Raw genomic sequence first — 20,601 nt, 5'->3', positions numbered from 1 at the left:
CCTTCATCCTCTTGGTATCTCAAGAAAGAAATGGGACAAAATTCCAAGAGGAAGGCCAGGATCATGCGCACTCCAGTCTAAATTACCAAAGACTCTTGACATAGACAGTAGAGGCCAACCTTCACAGGGGCTGAGAGATTTGAGGGAATAGTTTGATCCGCATGAAATTCTGCCAGGGCCCATATCTCACACTCAGAATAAAAATTCATTTGGACTATCCATGTGAAAATACAGTATTGAAAGAAGCTGCCATCAGGAACTGAAATATGGCAGAATGGATAGCCCTTAGCAAAGTTACCATGCATAAAAGCAATGCCAAAACCCAAATTCCCAACATGCATGAGACTGAAACAGCCACTGCAAACATGAAGAATATTTTCAGAAAGCAATTTACAATAAGCTAAGAGGGAAATTGAGAGGACTTAAGCGCAATCCACACAATCACGAGATACCCATTTTATGACACAGTAAAAATTAATCTTGACCTTCACAAATTATTAAAAATTAGCAAATCAAAAGAAGTTATCCAGAAGTCTTTCTTCCTCATAAATCAAAGAGAAAAAATATCAACCTCATAAGTTCATATGATGTTAACAGGCCTAATGTAATGCCTTTGAGCTAATAGAAGTTATCTAAGATTTCTTCCTCTTTTCAAGTCTTACTCGACTTACTTACATAACTATTAATTTCAATTGACACTAACACTATCTGCAATAGCACTGTCAAGCAACTGAGGAAGAAAAAGGAATCCTGCTTTTTTCCCCAATTTACTCCTACAAATGATTTTAAAAAATTTCATCTGATAAAAAATTCAAAACATTGTAAAACACTGTCAGGACTATAGAATAAGTTTTAAAAATTAATTCGGTAACTTGCCATTTTTCAATGATCTTAAGCCGATTCATTGCAAGATCTTCCTAGAATTATTTTTGTTTCTGAATATACTGCCCTGAGATGAATATCAAGATGACTTCAGATTTTTTTTTTTTTTTTTTTTTTTATATACGGAAAAGGACCAGGATTATTAGTTATCTCATGCTCCCTCTACTGACTCTAAAAGAAACGGCCCAAAAATCCTTTAAAACGCTTCTCTAAAACAGCCATTTAGAATTTAATTGATCTGAATACTTCAAGGAGTTAAAAAGGCATAAAATACAAATCTGAGGAGTGCCAGCTCCTGGTGGAAGTCAGTAGAGTAATTGTCTCTCACTTTTGCCTTAGAAAATAAATCCTTCCTGTAGAAGCCATGGTATTAATCATTTTAATCACTGAATATATCACTATACAAGCCCTTTATGATACTCCTAGGAAATTTCTTCATAATATCTCTAAGTTTTATATTTAGGTTGAAACAAAAGAACTACCAAATTCAATTTTTGTACTTCTTAACAATATTTCTTTATAAGCTTTCCTCCTCAGCTGAATCCACAAAACCTACCTGAAGTTTTCTGTTTACCTTTTGTAACGTGATTTGAGGGAACAGTAATCTATCAGTATGACACAACCACCGTATTTCCTTCTCCCTTTTTGAAAATAACTCATAAAGAGACCGATGAGATATAATTTGTAAAATACAGCAGGAAGAATTTCGCTCAATTCAGAAACAACTTAAGAAAGAGCTTAACATACTACTATAATCTTAAAAAGTGGATAAGCTTCATGACAACCTACTGTCTTGCTATTCTTTTACCAGAATTTATAGCAAAAAAAAAAAAAAAAAAAAAAAAAAAAAAAGTTCTCTGTTGTAGTTTTCATAAAATGTCTCATTTAATAAGGATAATGTTGGAACATCTCCCTTCTTTTATTACATAAAACATAATACCTTATAAGATTAAAATACAGTAGTTCATTGTTACACATAGTAAAAGCTATTACTGGAGCATAATTATCTTGAGGAAGAAAGCGAGTTTTATATTAGTATTATTGTATATTAGGAACCAGTGATTTCATACAATAACGATGCCCAAAACACACAATGAAATTAAGTCTTTGCCACTGCAGACACTGAGTATGGGGAGAGATAAAAATCAGTAAGCCACAATGAAATATAATTCCTATACTTCCAGCACGGACGTTTATTCTGCTGAGCATTAACAAAACGCAGGTACTTACCAGATCAATCAGGCTCTCCTGGATTCTGTTCAGGGTGGTGCGTAATCTGCTGCTACTGAGGCCCAGTCCTGTTGATTCAAACTGGAAGAAATATATCCTATTTAAGTTTGGAAAGGAAAAAACATTGGTTCAAGCTGCACAGTGACATAGCAAAACTTCAGTTTGTAGACGCTGGTAACAATTTACTTACAGCAAAGTTTCAGCACATAATTGCAACATACAAAATGAAAAGAAAGTCAACAGAGGTCACTGCACTTAACACGGCACCAATGTAAAGAATGACTTGAGTGCATTTCATGAAGATGACAGTTTACCATTCATACCAATAAGCAATCAGTATCCTTTATGGTTATAATTCTGTATTTGGGTGCAGGATTCTTAATTTTTTCATTCTGGAGACCAGCCTGAAAGAGTGCAGTTTCCCACTGGGTCAAACCACACGCAAGTCAAATGTTCTCGGCTTCTCTCTCAAGCTATACAATTATTTGTAAACCCTCATTAAGTATCTAAATCGCATATGCAAAATTATATGTTTATCTTCATATAACAATCATTACTTCATGTTTATAAAGATCTACCTAAGAAATGTGCCATCTTCATGTTCATGGCTCAGAAGTATTATGGGGCAGATGTTCAGCTAGGATAAATCAACATAGCTCCAGTGATTTCCATGTAAATGCAATGACTTATACCAGCTGAGAATCTGATCCAACAGATTTAATTAACATAGCTACTATTTTCTACTTCAAATTACAAAAAACAAGGAACAAACTAACAAAAGAAAGGAAGTGGAAATGGGACAACTAAGAAACACACATTCATGTCCAGACTCTTGAAGTATGGGAATACAGTTCTGGTATGTGATTCACACCAAAAAAATAATTTGCTGAACAATATTTAGAGCACTGTTGTCCATTGAATTAGACTTCCTTTCAGTAAACTGAATTATGGAGGAGAGTGTTCAAGTTTCTTCTCCCCCTCACTCCTTTATAGAAGCAAAATGGAATAATTTAGGTTCCTATTTACTATATCTAACTTCACTGACCTGAGATTGATATCTGCCCTATTTTTCCTCCATATTTAATGAAAATTTATGTCTGAGCTAAATTCCCCTTGGAAGTGCCAGGCTTCCTCCACTGATGATGCAGAAGTCTAAAACCTGATCTAGAAGACATGAATCCCTACCACAGGGTCTATGTTTGACAAAGAAGTGTTCATGCTTTTGTTTTTTCCTGGTGAATTAAGCTATTTTACAAAAATAATTTGCATTTTTCTTCACATTTTTACCATAGAAATATCAGTTCTGAGCTGCCTTTCATTTTTCAGGAGAATGGGTGAAAAAGAGACACTTTTTTCTTTAAAAATCACACCCTTAACTTCCCAAAATTATCTTTTTTTCCTCCTTAAGGTAATGCATCAGTTTTTCAAAATAGGGTCATAAGATTTGTGAATTCAGGATTGGCTATTCCCCTTGTTAGGCATGAACAAGAAGAAAACCTTGCTTAAGAAAGAAATATACAGCATTAAAAGTGTATTTGCAAATTTCAGCCATTAAATTTCATTTTAAAAAGATTCACTTCTGTACCATCAAAACTACATATCTTACATACTCTGCCAGTAATCCTTTCTCTTCACAACTTTCAATTCCTAACTTATAACAGCTATCAATAACTTTCAATTACTTATTTTGACAGATTTTTTTTTAAAAAGGCAATTTGACATTTGAAACATATACAGAAAAGAATGTAAAAGTAAATTTAAATTTCCACAAAACATGACATCTCAAGAACTGCAGATTGATCACATGACCAGTCATAGCCTGAAGTCAAAATCCATGCATCCATGCATATAAGAAATAAAAGTTTGATTGCTCAGTAATGTTTTCCTTTAGGACAGAATCTCCTGACTTCATGCAGAATACCTAAATCATCAGTATTAAACTGTCTTGCTTTCTGGAAGTTTTTGTTACTCCTATAGGCAAAATGATAGATATTTTAATTCTACAAATTGATGACCAAGCCAGCCATACATAATGGGAAAAGCAAAATATCAAAGAATTGACAAAGTAATTTCACTAATCAGTAATTCCACGTGACTCCTTAACTAAAAAAGTGTTTTCTGTAGAGTATGGCCCAATAATTTTATATAATGTCAAAAAAATTAAAATTTAACTCAAATTTATTCTGCTAAGGAAAGACTATTCTGTGGCATGTTCATAAATGTCTTGCACTTCAGTGAGTAGTTATTAAATGTATTATGTTTTCTTATTAAGTTGTTCCATAATTTGAAGTGAGGAGAAAAAAAACAGCCTTAATTTGCATCCCAGAAATGAAAATGGTATTAAACAAGCAATTTTGGTGACAGTGATGTGTAGCGGTTACCAGTGAAGAATGCCAAATACTAAATGCATAGGATAATCATCCTAAAATGTTCTGGAAAGAGCAATGACTTGTCAACATGTAAGTTTTGAATCCTTGCTTTTCACTGAATTGGCATTGAACTATGTACAATTAATCACTTTCCTTATGTGTGCGCTAACACTGGATGCATATTTTAAAAAAAGAACACTGTCAGTGGTCTAAATCACATACCATCAACCATCTCTAATTTTAAAAAGTTTATAAACACTATGGGAGGTGAGGACATTAAAGCAGCGTTACAAGAGGGTTTATTACATTCATAGACCCTTTGTAAGCATTATGTTTCCCATGGAAAAATCATGTGTCAAAACAAAAATTAGGTACGCTACAAAAACATCACAATTTTATCCATCTGCTATGTTTACCTGCCTAGCACTGTGTTGTTCTCTGTTAGAAGTAGAAAGTGAGGAACTCTGTATGGGCTTTAAAAAACAAAACAGGAGGTGCAAAAAAATAAAAATAAATGTAATACAATGTGAATACCAGAACAGCTGATTAAGCCAAAGAAAATCAATTATATATTAAAAAAAAAATAACCACCCAGCTTCTAAACACAAACAAATTGCAAATATATTTGTCCTGCCAAAGAGAACAGCTCAAAACTATTTTGAATCATATGCTGAGAGTCTGAAAATCCATTCTGGTTTGCCAACAGATGATGATGAATTTGGAACCCCATAACATTATTGCTTGTGGAGTAATTTAGGGGTCAAGGGAGGAGAAAGTTTTTACATGCAGCTTTTCATAAATACTTTAAGACATTTCTGTTAAAAGTTGATCTATGTTATGTAGAGACATTGCCAACCAGCATTTATTTCAGCTAGAAGATCACACCCAAAAAGTGAAAACAAAATGTTTTCATTAATGCACTTAGTTTGACAGAAGAATATTATATCTGGAACAGTATATTTCAAACCTCTTAAACCTAAAGTTAGCTACTTAAACCTAAGTTGCTACTTAACACACACACCCCCTCTTCTCCTTCTTCTGCTACTTTTATCTAAGTTAGATAAATACATATAGAAAAATTAAACAACTGTTTAGGCACCAAGCCACCATCCTTTTTCTGCCCACTCTCTTGCTCCCCAGTTTTTGCCACTACTTTTGGGTAGTGTATGTTGTCTTCCGTCCTTTCGAGTACTGCTGGAAGATTACAGAATGTATTCAAAACATAACAGGATTCACATCCCAGTAATAATGATGTTTCCAATACTTATTCCCCTCATTGCTGATCTAATCAGCCTTTTCTTACTCCTGCATTCAAATCCAGGCTGATTCCACAGTTTTTCCTGTGGGAGCATATATTCAATAGTATTCTAATAATGATATATACTATCTAATCTAATAATAATAATAATAGTATCACTGTGCATACAGTGATAATCTGAAACAAATAATATTTCTACCTACCATGTCATTCCGGCCAAAAAACGTATAGACTGCATACAGATAGTAATCAAAAAGCTGAGACATGAAGTGGATCACATCAAATGCAATCGGTTTCAGAATATTCATCATCTGCATGTATTTCCCTTTAAAAAAAATAGAGAAGATCAGTTTTCTCAGCACAAGTGCTACAAAAACAGCGGTGAGCTTGACAAATTCAAAACAAGCTTTACAGAGTTTATTATTTAGCCTTGAATATTCAGTATAGTGACTTAGCAATATTCTAGAAAATACGAGGTTTAAAAACAAAGCCAGATATGATGACTGAGACATCATAAATGACTTCTCCAAAATGTGGATGTTAATATATATCAAAGTGACTTAAACTATCAATGGCGTTCTGGTACCAAAATCAAAAATACATGACCTTCTGGTTCCTTCAAAAGTTTCGGTTTCATTTAGCCAAATAAACAATAATCGCATAAAGTAGTCTATAGTAAATGATACAGAGCCACTGAAGATTTTATGTATTAGAGTGTATGCTCATACATATGTGTGTGTGTATATACATATGTATAATTTTTTTTCCCCACACATTTTTCAAGCAGTTGAAAAGTACAACATAAAAATGATATGCCCCAGATTGGATTTCATCCAAAGATTCTAGGAGTAACACAGTTCACATCTCAGCAACACATCATTCTCCTGCTTGTCTTCTTTTATAACAAGTGTATGTGTGTGTGTGTGGGGGGGGGGGGGGGGGATAAATAAATAAAAAAATAAATCAAAACACTATAAAAGGATGCTTAAAAGGTCCAGTTTCCAAATATGAAGGGATACTCCAGCGTAGATACTTCAGGAAACTGCTACGTGACCTCTCTACCACCACCAAGATAGAACAAGAAAAAAGGGTAACTTCCAGATTGTGCTGCTCCTAAGAGGGCAGCCCCACAAAACCCTGTAACTTTTAACCTTGGGGTTCAAACAAGGCCTTGACAGCTTCTGTAACAGGCTGGAATCAGCAGGCTTTAATAACACTCATAGCATGCTGCAGGCTGAAGTTCAAGCTGTACCTCTTGGACATGTAATACACAACCTTGCTTCTTCCTTAGGGCAAAAGTAAACAAGTACAAAAGCCTTGGTTCAAATGTCTTCACTGCTGCTCTCGAGACCCCCAAATGCCTAGACGCTAGATACATGCATTTTTTTCCTTCCACATCAACATAGCTTTTTGGAGCCAATTCAATTTTAGTATTTTTTGTACAAATTCCTTCCTAACATAGTGAGAAGCTTTCCAGATTTTCATTGTATTCTAACCTTTCTCTTATTTACATTGTTAATGGTGAGACCATGGCCCTATTCAGTACTAAGTAATATCTCAGCACTTTTACTTTGATCTGAGTAAAGCTCATGCCCTCCATCAATAAGCTCTTTTCACCTTATACTTCTTAGAAGCCAGCCTTCTGCACCAGCTACAAATGTTTTCTTTGCACCTGTGGATTTATTCTCAAGTATCTTTTGTTGCCACTAAAGAGCACAAATGATGAATATATAGGCTACGTTATCATTTAGAGAGAATCGGACACCGCGGCTGATAGTAGTCAAAGAAGCAGGCTGAAAAGTAATAGTGAAAAGTTCCCTACTACAGATTCATGCTCTTAGGGATAAACAACAACTTTTGCTATAAATTGAGAACTTATCAGAGATGACTGCGGAGTAAAGAGACTGGGTGAAACTGGAGCATGTCAGTGTCACGGAGCTAGGAAGAGGGCTGATGAGAATTAAGGATGTAGCAGACAAGTTATTTCAGTTGAGAAGAAGGTTCTATTGTACACAGTATTATTGATCAGGAAAATGGAAGAATTCTCAGAAGAGCTTAGCTTATTTTGCCTAGCAAAAGTGACATAGCAAACATCTCCATAAATTTACTTGAGATAAATATTAGGGAGAAGAAAAATTAAAGGATGCTACCACAAAACAGAATGAGCATAAATTTATCAAGAACAAATCAAGACTGAAAATTTGGAAGACAGATGTTCTACAGTAGTTTTACAAAAAAAGGCAGTCAGGATAAGAATCCCAAATAGTTTTAAATGTACACGTGACACATTTCTAGAGGAACAGACTGACAGAACAGGAGACTTACTGACAAAAAAGTTTGTAATAACAGTCCAGCCAGTTTTGAAGGGACCTGGATCACTATTTGTTTACTACTGTTCAACATATTAGTCTTTATTTTAGCATTTGTTACTATATACCGTACAGTAGGGGTTGACACATCCAGGCGGAAGAATAATTCCTTCTCTTCCTTTCTGCTTTCTGTTGCTACCATTTGACTTCTGGAGAGTTCTTCTCCCACATCTCTCCTAACCACAATCACCTATTGTTCCTAGCTGAAGCTCCTACTGGTCGTTAAAAAAAACAAACCCACACCAAATGCCACCACCTACCACCCTCTACACCACCACCCACCACCCGCAGGGCCTTCATCAATAAGCGAGGTTACGCACGAAAAGTCAAACCGATCACAGGATTTGGACTCAGAAAGGAATTTTTCCCCTACAAGTCTAATTTGCAGGGCCTATTTGTTTTGATTATTTTGTTTTCTAGCATACGGCACGGCTTCTTTCATGGGGTCACATGAGAAGTTAACTTAATGAAAATTTTTGTATTGCCGAGACCCAAATTTCCTTCAGGCTTCCTGCTTTCTGTCTCTGTGTCACATACTCCTCTACTGCAGAGCATAACAAGATTACTAAGTGGAGGAGCTCCTCTACACACTATCCAGGCCTAAGTGTCTACCATATGGCTGCCTGCAATTTCAAAGCCCTGAAGTCAACAACCTGAAAGGTCTCTTCTGGACTTAACAGTTTCCTATGTCCAGTAGCAGGGAACATGCTCTGCTGGCTAGCTGAAAACTGACATACCATTTGCCCTATTAGAGTCTAAAAACCAGAAAGAACATATAACAACCTTTGGGTTATTATAGTAACAGATGGCAATTTCTGGACCAAACTGCAAATGCAGTTCCTCCAGTATGTCGGATATAACAGATCATTTACCAAAACGTAACGTTCCAGACACATTTCAAAGTGACAGGTTCGAAAAAAATTGCATGAGGGTGCCAAAATCATTTCTTTGTCCTGTAGTCAGCAACACTGTTTTTCAAAGATAATTCTGTGTCCAGCAAATTAATTTAGTAATTCATACAGATTATGATGTTTTATGCAAAGAAATTGAGTAACAGAGCAACAAAATCAGCCATTGGCAGGTTATTTGTATTTTTTTAAACAATTACTTGTCCAGCTCAGTAAAGGTCTCATGGATTTGATGAATACGTGATATGGCTATCAGCATGGGAAGAATCAAGCAATAACTCGACATTACTACTTTCCAGGTGTCTATATAGCTTAGACCACCTGCTTGAGTATTGTGCATCTGAGACTGGGTTTGCTAGCATGCACAAATACACTTTTTATTTTTAGCATATGTTTTGGGGAGATTTGACTCTGTTACGGTATTAAATATTTGGCAATTTAGCCCAGTTACTAACTGCATGCTTATTAAAGTTTTGATGTACAGGATAGTTATTTACATGTATATCAGCATTACGAGCAAACTGAAAAGCAGATTCAAGAAGTTCTCTTGTCTTCCAAAAGGGAAAAATTAATGCAGCAAATTCCAGCACAGTTCAATGTGGAAATTCAGAGATGTTTGGAAAAGGATGACACCCTACGAAACCAGCTGTCATCTTCATATGCACTGTCCCAATATTCTGTATTACTACATGCTGATTTTTTCCACTTGCTCTTTGTGCTAAACATGTTTTTCAAACTTGCATGCAACCCATACACATAAGGGCAATGTGTCATATTCTGGACAGTCAGATTTCCAAATATGTGTGCAGCTGGCATAAATACTCAAGGTAGTCTCTTGGGCAGAATCCTATGCTTTTCCAAAGGGCTACACACTGTACAATTGCCCAAGTATTGTCCCTGTAAAATCTTTTGATGCCAAGAACATTTCTCTACTACTACATCACTCAGCATCTTGACACGAGTGTTCCAAGAACATTTCCTCCTAGCTTCTTTCTCTAGCGTGCCAACTTTTAACTTCTATACATTGTTCCTTAGCTGCACTGAAGTTCACATTTGGGGTGAAAAAGGGTGTGTGAGAACATTTCCAAACAGGACTAGTAGCCTAAAGCCATGCCATGCCAGAAATTTCCAGAAATATTTGAAAATACCATTCAGAGTTTCAGCAACTCAAAGTAGCTAGACTTTCTGGCGGCTCTCCCTAATAGTGTGGGTTTTTTTTCCTGTAGTCAGTATTCCCTGCACTTCTTTTGCCCTCAAAGAGGGAGAGTACTCTATCAGACTAATGTATATAAAACTGATCACTAAAAACAAAAAGCTCGCACTACCTCCTGAAAAGTAGGTATTTGAATTTTAGTATATGTATGGTCATTATTAAAATCATTTCCCACGGAGTCTCAGAATTCCAAACATGCTACTTCCTATGATAAACAGTAGGAGCTAAAATGCTATTTTGAAGGAGAAAGTGAAAAACCCATAGTAATGATATCATTTTGAAAGACTGCATGATTTTTTTGAAGTCCCATCAAGTTCTGTATTCTGTGATCTCTCACTTCCTTCAGCTACATGTTTTCTGCTGTGAGATCTTTCACAATCATCATCATTTTCGTAAAAGATAATGGATTTTAAAGCAAGCAAAGTGTAAAAGTTTCTTCCCAAATAACCCTTACAGCAAAAGGAAAAACCCCTCCCCCCCAAAACGGGGGGGGGGGGGGGGAGGGCATTAAAACACCTTTCTCAAGTCAGAATTTATGGTTTACTTTTAACTATGTGCAATGAGCTGATGCAGCTCAACCAAAAGTCATGTTGATGCAACATAGGGAAGGTAGGAATATCAGTGACGACAGGTAGCAGGGACGAAAAACGCTCGAGTATGGACATTACTGCCACCAAAACAACTCTGTTAAATCACAGCCTTCTTTTCAAGGAATAGAACTTCTAAGAGAGTACAGGTTTTCTGCTGCATAGGACATATCTATAAAATGCCCTGCAGTTTGGTACAGCCCTGCTTTCTTTTTTTTTTTTTTGTTTTTTGGGGTTTTTTTTGGTTTTTTTGTTTTTTTTTTAAATGACACTCCACACTGCTGGTACTGCATGTGCAATTCACTTTGTCCAACTTTATCTAAAAACTAGACACTTAGCCCAAGCTGGTTGTCTAGATTTCCTGTGCAGAAGGAAATGGCTCCAGAGGACAAGTGTCAAAATATCTATGCTAAGATATGCATAAAAAGATACCTAGGGCAGGTAACAAACTCCATTATCCCCTAGAGTTGCCTAGCTTTCTCCACTGATAATGAAGGGATCTTAGAAAACCAGTTTAGATTATACTCCTCTAGATGGGTGAAATTACGCAGTGCAAGTACCATGCTATTTTCCTAACCAAAATCCTAAGACAGTTCAAGACAAACTGAACCCTTTGTGGCATTCGCAAAAGAGACCGCTGTTAAAAGATGTGGTGCGCATCCTGCTGCATTCTTACCTACAAGGTGAGAATCCAGGGCACTGCAGCAAACCTGGATCTCCTAAAGCTAGCATCACACCTAGGCAAATCTGCCAAGCAGACAACATCCTTATTTTCACGTTTCATAGGGATGAATCAAGAGACAAAAAAAGAAACCTAATAAATCAGATAGTCTGGCTAAATGGTGGTACCTTATTTGTTTCTTGTTCCCGTAACCATTAACATAAAGAACCATTTCTAATGCCTCTGGGGATACAGCCTAGAGGAACTGAATTAAGTATTTGTTTACTAATGTCAATAGTCCTGACACAAGACAGAGACATTTTCAACTTCTGTGGTTGACACTCCTCAGAGAAGACAGAAATGAAAGCAAAAGTGAGGAAGACATCCTTGGGCATTACGAATGTGACAAACTGCAAAGAAACTAAAAGGAAAGAATGACTAGGACAAGGAAAACGGTGGCGGGGGGGGGGGGGGAATACATTCAGAAAGTTACATTAAGAACTAGAACTACCAAAAGTCTTGCTGAAGCTAGATTTTGCAAAGACAGTAAATAAAATATGCAGTTTTCCAATTACATAAGACTAACAAGAGCAAAACAAAACCGGGGACAGAGGTGCAGAAGTTGCAGATAAACAAGACAGAGTCCAAAAGCAAGAATGAATACTTTGCCCTGGTTTTCATTGAGGACTATGATACCGATATTGGAAAAAGAGATGAGAACGGGAACAGGGTGGTAATGGAACTGAACCAGCCACATTCAGTGAAGTTGAATGTGAACTGGAAAAGACCTCAACACAGTCAACTTAAAGGAGTGAAGGAATAAGGACATAACGAAAAATGACCATGAAATGGTAATGGAGGGCCAGGTAATCAGTGTAATGAACTGTATGTGTAATAACCAATCAAGCCATGGGTTGTAACACTGTGACTGAAAAACGGCAAGTAAAAACATATTTAAGAGGGACAATAGTCATCCAGAAAACTATTGATCCATTAGTCCGATCTGTAGAATGTGGACCATTAGATCAAGTTTTGAAGATAACACGGAAGTAACAGAAACAGAAATATGGAGGCAAAATTAGGATAAAACAAATCATGGATCTACCAAAGGTGACCTGTACCAGAGTAAGATGTATTCTTGTTAGAGAAACTATTTGATTATTTAGACAAAGGCAATACAGTACATTTAATCTATCTGGGCTTTAGTCAAAGTATTCATTTTACAATGTTGCACAGTAAAAACTGAAGCTGGAGACGTTTTTGAAATGAGCGAGGGATTAGAGAGCAGAGAATGGAGTGTGCTGAAAAGGGAAATATCTGGAAAAGCTACTAGTGGAGATCCCAACAATTGGCCACCTCTAACATTTTCATGAATATTTCTGGCACAGAAATAACTGTGTGATAATGGAAAAAATAAGGAGGCACCATCAAAACAGAAAAGGACTGACATTATGTACAGGAAGAACTGAAGGACCTTGATGACTGCTGCAATAAAAATTGGATGAAATTCAGTACCACAAAACGTGAAGCCATGCATTTGGGGACCAATTAATAAGAAACACATATTTTTCTGCTATAAACTAGAAGCTCATCACTTGAAATAAAATGGGAAAGTGAAGGACCAGCTGGCTGCACAAGCTCATTACAGAATGCTTGAACTGCCAGTACAATGAAGCTGTGAGAAATCCAAAGAGGTGCAAAAGGGAAGCAACTGTACTTGAGACCAGGAAGCTGTGACACAACCGTGACACAATGCAGTGAGATCTCATCCAAAGCATTGCACACGATTTTGATAAGCTTATAACAAGAACAGAAAAAGAACTAATGAGAAAGTAAGGGACCTTAACACCTTTGAAGGATAAATACAGAGGATACTAAAAAGCTTGGCAGATCTAGATAGGAAAACAAAGAAGAAATAGGATTGCTTTATATAAAAACAGCAGGGTAGTATATATCAAAGAACAAGGAGCTCTGTTAAACTTAAAAGATTATTTTGGCGTAAGAACAAGTGTGTAGAAAACAGCTGGATTTTTTTTTTTAAGCAATTAAGTCGATAAGGCTTTTGGAGTAGGATTCCTATTAGCTAAAAGTGGTGGGAGCAAATCACAACTATTTTTAGGGTAGAGCTCTAAATAAGTATATTTACAGACAGTATTATACGACATGTTTCCCTACAGCAGGGGCTGCAGGAGGTCCCTTTCCAATTCCGTGTTCCAATTATGGCCATCGTCAATCATTATAGAAGTAATATAAAACACCTTCAAAAGTAGAAAACTTGAAAATTAAATGCATTTCCAGGAGGGGGGGGAAAGTATATATATGAGTTTGAAAATTAATCCATAGTAAAACATTACAATAAAGAATCCTCATGTAAAACTGAAAATCAGAACTACGGCTCCATCTATTCTTACACTGTGTTGGGGTGGGGGCAGAGGTTGTGGGAAAGAGAGCAGTATACATAAAGGCAGAACTGCCATCTGCATTCTCTAGGTCCAATTTAAATTTTCTTAGAACAAAACATTATCCTAGGAGATAATAAACAGTCTGCCCAACCTAACTCACAGATCAATACCAGAAAAGATGCAACAGAATACTCAATTCATATTTCAGGTCTGCATGGTAGAATCGCCAAGAGGAAAAAAATGACAAAGAGGTTTGAAAATTAATTTCTGCACAAGATAATTTATGTGCTATCCCCTAAGACAGCAAAAAGGAACTATCCAGGTGGCAGAGTATTCTTTTAAATCAGCTTGTTCTGAAGTACCCATGATCATTTCCAAGCACATAAACACTGCAGACAGACTTCACTAATACAACATATATAGAATTCCTCTCTCTCTTCTCCTGCCCAACCCAATACATTTGGGTGATAGCTTCCAATTCTCTATAAGTAAAATGCTAGTCAGCAGTAGGAAATGACTATGTCACAGTAAGAATTCTCTGGATACCCAAACAGAAGTCACAATCACAAAAATCAAGCCCATTATACTCAACAGTGGCGGGAGAGTGTTTTCATACAAGAATTTTAGTTAGAAGAGACCTCCAGAAGTCATCTAGCCCAAACTCCTGCTCAGAGCAGGTCTAACTAGATGAGGTTGCTCAGGGAATTGTCTTATAGGGTCTTGTCCATAAGCTCCCTGGGCAACCTATTTCTGTATGCGACCACTGTTATGGTTAAGAAAAACCACCAATAAAAAATTTTTAAAAAACACCAATAAAAAACTAAAAAAACCCATTAAAATCCAGATGATCTCTTATCTGAATTTCCCATGCTCCAAACTGTTTGTCGCCTCTCACCTATCATTTCGCACCTCTGAAGAGTCTTCACTCCACTCCCTCCTCAGAACAGTATCAGTACTTGAGAATAAACCAGCTGACAGTTCTGGAAGTATGTACTCAGCCATGGAATAAATAGGAAGGCAGCAAACTTCCCAAGATTGCTGTTAAAAAGTGCCCCAACTCATTTGGAACGTTCTCTCAATGAGAAGGTTATTCACTCTACGGCCTGTACTAAGACTGCCTGCAAAAACATGCCAGTCACTTACATCAATCGAAGATGAGGACCACAGACGGCATTATAGTACAAACTGGATTGGGACCACTGACTCATTTGACTAGTGGTCAACAAAACAGCACATAACAGCGTACCTTATCAGAAAGTTACTGCATGAATTGCTGCATGAACAGCAGCAATAATGAAATACAGCCTGTGTTTGCTCTAGGCAAGTATTAGCTAAAAAAATAGGATACATTTAAGTGACTGAAATTAGCAATCTGGAAGGGCACATCTCTTAGTGGTCTACCATGACACAATAAAAAGTTATTCCCTGTGTATGCATTTGAGTAACAAAAGGAAAAAAGAAATCATTAAGTTTCTACTTTTGTAACCAGCCTGCTTTAAAGTAAATCATTTAATCCACAAGGATACATTAGCAACATAAAACACCAATCTATTCCCTTTCTGTGTTCACCAATTTTATGCATTCAGTATTTTAGATAAATAAACCAACATTATAAAATAAATTCAATATATACAAGCAGATGAATATTCAAAATAATTCACAAGATTTATCCCGATTAGACTATCTAATAAAAAATATTTTGTTTTAGTATTGTATTAATATGTTATTTTATTAACATTTTCAAAGAGTGGAAATAAGATTCCATCTAGAGGGTTTTTTTTTTTTTTTAATATTTTGAAATTCAGTGAACATATTTGCTCTAATGCATAGGTTTGCATTAAATAAAAACCACATATTCCTACAATTCTTCTACTTACCGACAAGTCTTATTACATTCAGCGTAGTATTTGTTAGAATAGGCGCATTCACTTTATTGAGATTATAATCTGATCTCTTTCTGCTCCTCAGGGTTTCTCGAGAAACACTTTAAAGAAAACAAAACAAAATACACCAAATGTGACTGCCTATTATATTCAATTATACACCAATGAAAATTAAGTAACTTAAGAAAAAAGGTACATTCTGCTCTTCCCTTTTCACAAGATGGCATGTCTTTCAGACATTACTTTGATTTATTTGATTTATTATTTGATTTATTTGATTTATTATTGATTATTTATTTATTGATGCCAAAGCATAACTGGGTTAGGATTCAAACATTTAAAGAGAGAAGCCTAACCTAGCTTGCTGAAAATAGTACTAGAGAAAGGAATTTCTGAGCTCTAATACAAAGCTTGAGTTCTGCAGGTCTCTATCTGGCCTCAACAACCACGTTACTCACTCTGCCTCAAGTTCATTGCTTGTGAAGTAAATAAAATGAAAACAGCACAAGCCATCAAGAAAAAGAGGCAGATTAGTGAGCCAGAGCTGAAAAGGGCTATCTGTAAATACAAACAGCTGAGGAAGATGAAGCTAAGATGACATTAATATTTTCATCAGAAAACATTCTACCATACCTCAAAATGTTATTTTTCCAAAAATTCAAAATATATAACAGTTTCACAGAAAATAGTTATGGACAGTGACTGCAGTTTGTTCTGGTTAAGTAATTTATAGCAACACCTCCTCAGCTTCTTTGAAATGAAGTAGCTTGTGATGCATCTTATAAAACCATGTTAACAATATTTTACCCTAAACAGTGATTTTTACCAAAAAAAAGAGTCCTCCTCTTTAAGTGATATTTTCCTAGTTCTCCTACAGTGCTCTACATATAAATGTTTGCTTACTTCAGAAAGTCTGAATGAATATTTAACCAGTACAGTGCCTTACAAAGAAATCTGTAGTTCAGATCCTTTTAAATGCCACAGTTAGCTTTTTTTTTGAGAAAGAAACAGAGAACTTAGAAATTCCAAATGACTGCCTTTGATCTATAGCAGAATTCAAGTTTTTATCTGTAAAACATTGTTTTCTACAAAAGCAGAAGCCCAAGCCCCGCGTCATTCCTTTGCAAACACTTCCCTATGATACAACAAAAATCACGCATATGCACAATAGAGACCTTCACTTAACATCTAATGCCTACTAATCCATTTTCCACTACCTGCTTCACAGAGTCCTTATCATCCTTCAAAATCTTGCCTTCCCAAGTTTTTTTTCCATGCAATAATGATGAACAGTTTAAAGCTTCCTTCCATTCTGGAATCTAACTGCTGGCACTTTCTAACTACCCAGGTAGCATAACAATTATTTGATTGCTATTCCATTATCATAGAATAGAGATTAGACAGAAAATGAAAGAATTAGAGAACAGAGATTAGAAGCATGTAAATAAGTAGTACAAAAAAAGAAGTCAGGTACTCACACAGCCTACTTACCTTTTCACAGGGGCATCTCCTGTCTGCTCATCCACATAATCTCTTTTCAACTCTTCAGGAACATCACTGTCACTATCATACTCCTGATATGCACTTTTTTCTTGTTCATCCGATTCATACTGTAAAAATGAATAAAATGACTGCCATTACTTTCCTTATAATACTGCCACCCCTTTAAAGTAGAATTTTGGTGACTGGTTGGCTTTTACCCCCACTGGAATAGAAATAGCTTTACTGGTTGACAGGTTGCTTACAATGCTCATTATAAAATACAACAGACAAATTATACAAATTATACAAAGCCATTTGTAAGTGTATTTCTAAATGAACTTCTATTCTCAGATGTCATAAGAATAAATATGTGCATCATCCTGCTTCTCCCAGCTATTGATACATTTTTTTGCCTTCTCTCAGTATCAAATACTCTTCAAATATCTTAACTTTCATTATTTGTTTTACAATCTGAAAAAAATAAATAAATAAAAACTCAAAATTGGTCCATATGGTGGCAATAAAAACAAACAAAACCTGACACCACAAAACCCTTAATTTTTAAATGCAAGGAAGGACTACATTATTGTTTTACAAAAATACTTCTTGACAGTGTATGCATTTATTTTTAAAAACTTGCAGCTCTTTTTAAAATTGATCTTAGTACACTCCAAAAGACATCTCTGCCTGAGAGTCTTTCACTCACTTAACCTGCTAGAGACCAATGCTATTCTGCTTTTGCACAGGGCACAAAATAACTGGTCAAGTGTTACTACAAAAACATGAGTATTTCTCATGGCTACTATACAGTAACCACATACTTTTTTTCCTCCACTAATTTTGCTGTATGTACTTTCTTCAACCGTAAGCTGTTCTATCTACATTAACAGTAAGAGTTACATTGCATATGTCTATACATTGTACATACATATATACAGTTTGCACCGCACATGAACCAAACAGAAGTGGCACAGCAAGCAAGGAATAGGCTTCTACAATCCATTTGATGCATCTTTCCTAGCTGTACAAAAAGGAATAATGCATTATATTATTCTAAGAAATTAATGCTGCAACTAAGCTGTATCAGTGGAATAAATGAGTGGGTTTGGGGTGGGACGTAAAACACACTGAGGTTTTTTGTTGTTGGTTGTGGGAGGAATTTTTTTTTGTTTTTAAAAAGAGAGCATCCTTTACCTAGTTAAAGGCACATGATCCTGATACTTGAAACACTTATGTAATTACCAATGAAACAACTATTTCCTCTATGATAGAAGAAAACCTCACGCATCATTTGCTTCAATCATCACAGATCCCACAGAACTTACTTCCAGAATAAGTCTTCTGAAAAATGTGAATGCACAGCTAAATTAACCATGTATACCTGCCTTGAGATGATGTGCTTTCTTCCACTGAGAAACAAGATTTGATGCTAATTACACCATTTGAAAAACTAAGAAGCTTAAGTAGTTACAGACACTTTAACTACTGTCTCAGATCCCTCAGCCACAATTTTAATTTTCTGAAACTGTTTTGCTCTGCTCAATTGTTGAATTGCATTTCATATGCTTCAAGCAACTTTCCGTCTATTTAATGATGAAAGGTTTTAACCTAATATATGATCTCTGGAAAAAATGAGCAACAAAGACTATAGGATATATAATACAATATAGGATTTCCATGGTAGACATGTAATTATCGCTAGACTATCAGTTATGAGAAGAAGTTTTATTCAAACACAGGTAACAAATGTTTCTTTATAATTAAGTAGCCACAGTCCATGTAAAACTGTGCAATTAGGATTATTTTCTGCAAAAAAGCACCTGTAAAATGCTGCAATTAAAAGCAGTATTTAACTTTAGTATCTTTAAAAAGTATTCTTGATTGCTCTGCAGTTTAGGTGCTTGAGAAGCTTTAGAAATAATTGAATAAAGTTTTTCACAAGTTTTATTTGTTAAACCACAAAACTTCACAGGAAAACAAATACTTAATGCTCTATGATAAAAGACAGTTTCCTGAGCTCCTATACAACTATCACTGCATTAAGCATATCCATTCAGCTCCTGAACGCACTTACACTTGGAGACAGACCACAGTGCTTTGTCTTTTAACTTTTCCCTAACTTGCACACTGCTTTGAAGACATTTTGTTAATAAGTGCCTTTCCTGATCCCTTGGACAAAGACAGTCTGGTTCCAGGATCCACAACAGACGGCAGGGTTTTACAGGACTCGACTGATACGAAGTACATTCACCAGAGGGAAAAAACAAGGAAGATGCTTGCACTAAGGTAATGCCAGTCTCTCAATTACACAAAACACACTAGGAAATGCTTTTCTCATCATGCACGACAATTTTCTTTCTTCCTCTCTCCCAGGCTCTGTGGCTTTCTAAAACCTAGCACTCCGAAAGCAGTGTATTATACTATGGACTTCTCACTTTTATAAACAAATCCAAAGCAAAAAGAGCAGGAGTGGAAAAAGAATGCAGGATGAGACAGAGACTAAAAAGAAACGTTCTGATCGTGAATATTCACAGGCAAAGTTTCTACTGTGTGAGTATTTCAGACAAATGAGAACTACCATTAAAGCAGCTAAGGTTATTTCAAAAGGGAACTGTCTTTAGGCTTGATTAGGGACAAAGAAGAGTCTTAGTTCCTTGGATGAAATACTAGCAGAATTACAACCACTTATTCTAAAATAACCTGCTGCGATAAGTTAAAATCCAGCGACAGGGAAATGATAAACTGACTACAAATCGTTAAAAATCTAGTAATTCCTACATATCAGTAATCTTAATCTTGAAAAATGAGTTTTACAGGGAAAAAATTTCTAAGAACCCTAGATCCACTACACTGTATATTTTTGAGATAAAAATACTATATACTTTAAAAAGCAGATAAGTAACTCATAAATATTAAATAGTGACTTCAAACTAAGCGATCTTATAAATTCATTTCTGAATATGCATAGTCTGCAGTACAATTTCAATTCAAAGTGCTAAAAGGAATTCAGTTATCCTGTGGTTAATAATTAGTTCACAAGCATTTAGGTAACCAGCCCAAACAAGTACATTGGACAGTGATAAGAATTATCAAAGCTGAAGTGTTAAAATATTCTAAGTTAGCTGTATCACAAGCAAGATATTTTAGGGAGCTATAGAAAATAGACATGAAATGTCTCACTGAACTTTAAGATATAAAATTAAGGTGGCTGGATCTAGATGTCTATTTTCCGTTCTCCTGAATAGCAATGATTATGCAGTTAAAAAGATTTCCAAATTCTTAAAAAGAAACCCTGCCAATCCTTACCATCGTTTACATCATCACATTTGACATTTATATCAATTGCTTATACACACC

At 35.7% G+C, this 20,601-nt stretch overlaps 1 protein-coding gene across 2 annotated transcripts in view; it reads right to left on the bottom strand.

Annotated features, from left to right (window-relative positions):
- The window catches only part of VPS50 (VPS50 subunit of EARP/GARPII complex), a 104,587-nt gene that overhangs the window by 23,170 nt on the left and 60,816 nt on the right, over nt 1-20,601 (bottom strand). The window contains exons 19-23 of one of the 2 annotated variants that reach the window (XM_026098664.2): nt 17,254-17,372; nt 15,757-15,863; nt 5,943-6,064; nt 4,898-4,954; nt 2,113-2,193 (exon numbers count right to left, since the gene is read on the bottom strand). In XM_026098664.2, the coding sequence (XP_025954449.2) occupies nt 2,113-2,193; nt 4,898-4,954; nt 5,943-6,064; nt 15,757-15,863; nt 17,254-17,372 (486 nt within the window). The remainder of the gene's footprint in view (nt 1-2,112; nt 2,194-4,897; nt 4,955-5,942; nt 6,065-15,756; nt 15,864-17,253; nt 17,373-20,601) is intronic. The other variant, XM_026098665.2, reaches the window with a different exon arrangement.

The sequence above is a fragment of the Dromaius novaehollandiae genome, chromosome 2, assembly GCF_036370855.1.
Source record: "Dromaius novaehollandiae isolate bDroNov1 chromosome 2, bDroNov1.hap1, whole genome shotgun sequence".
Classification (NCBI taxonomy): domain Eukaryota; kingdom Metazoa; phylum Chordata; class Aves; order Casuariiformes; family Dromaiidae; genus Dromaius; species Dromaius novaehollandiae.
This window is presented reverse-complemented; position numbering and strand designations above follow the sequence as displayed.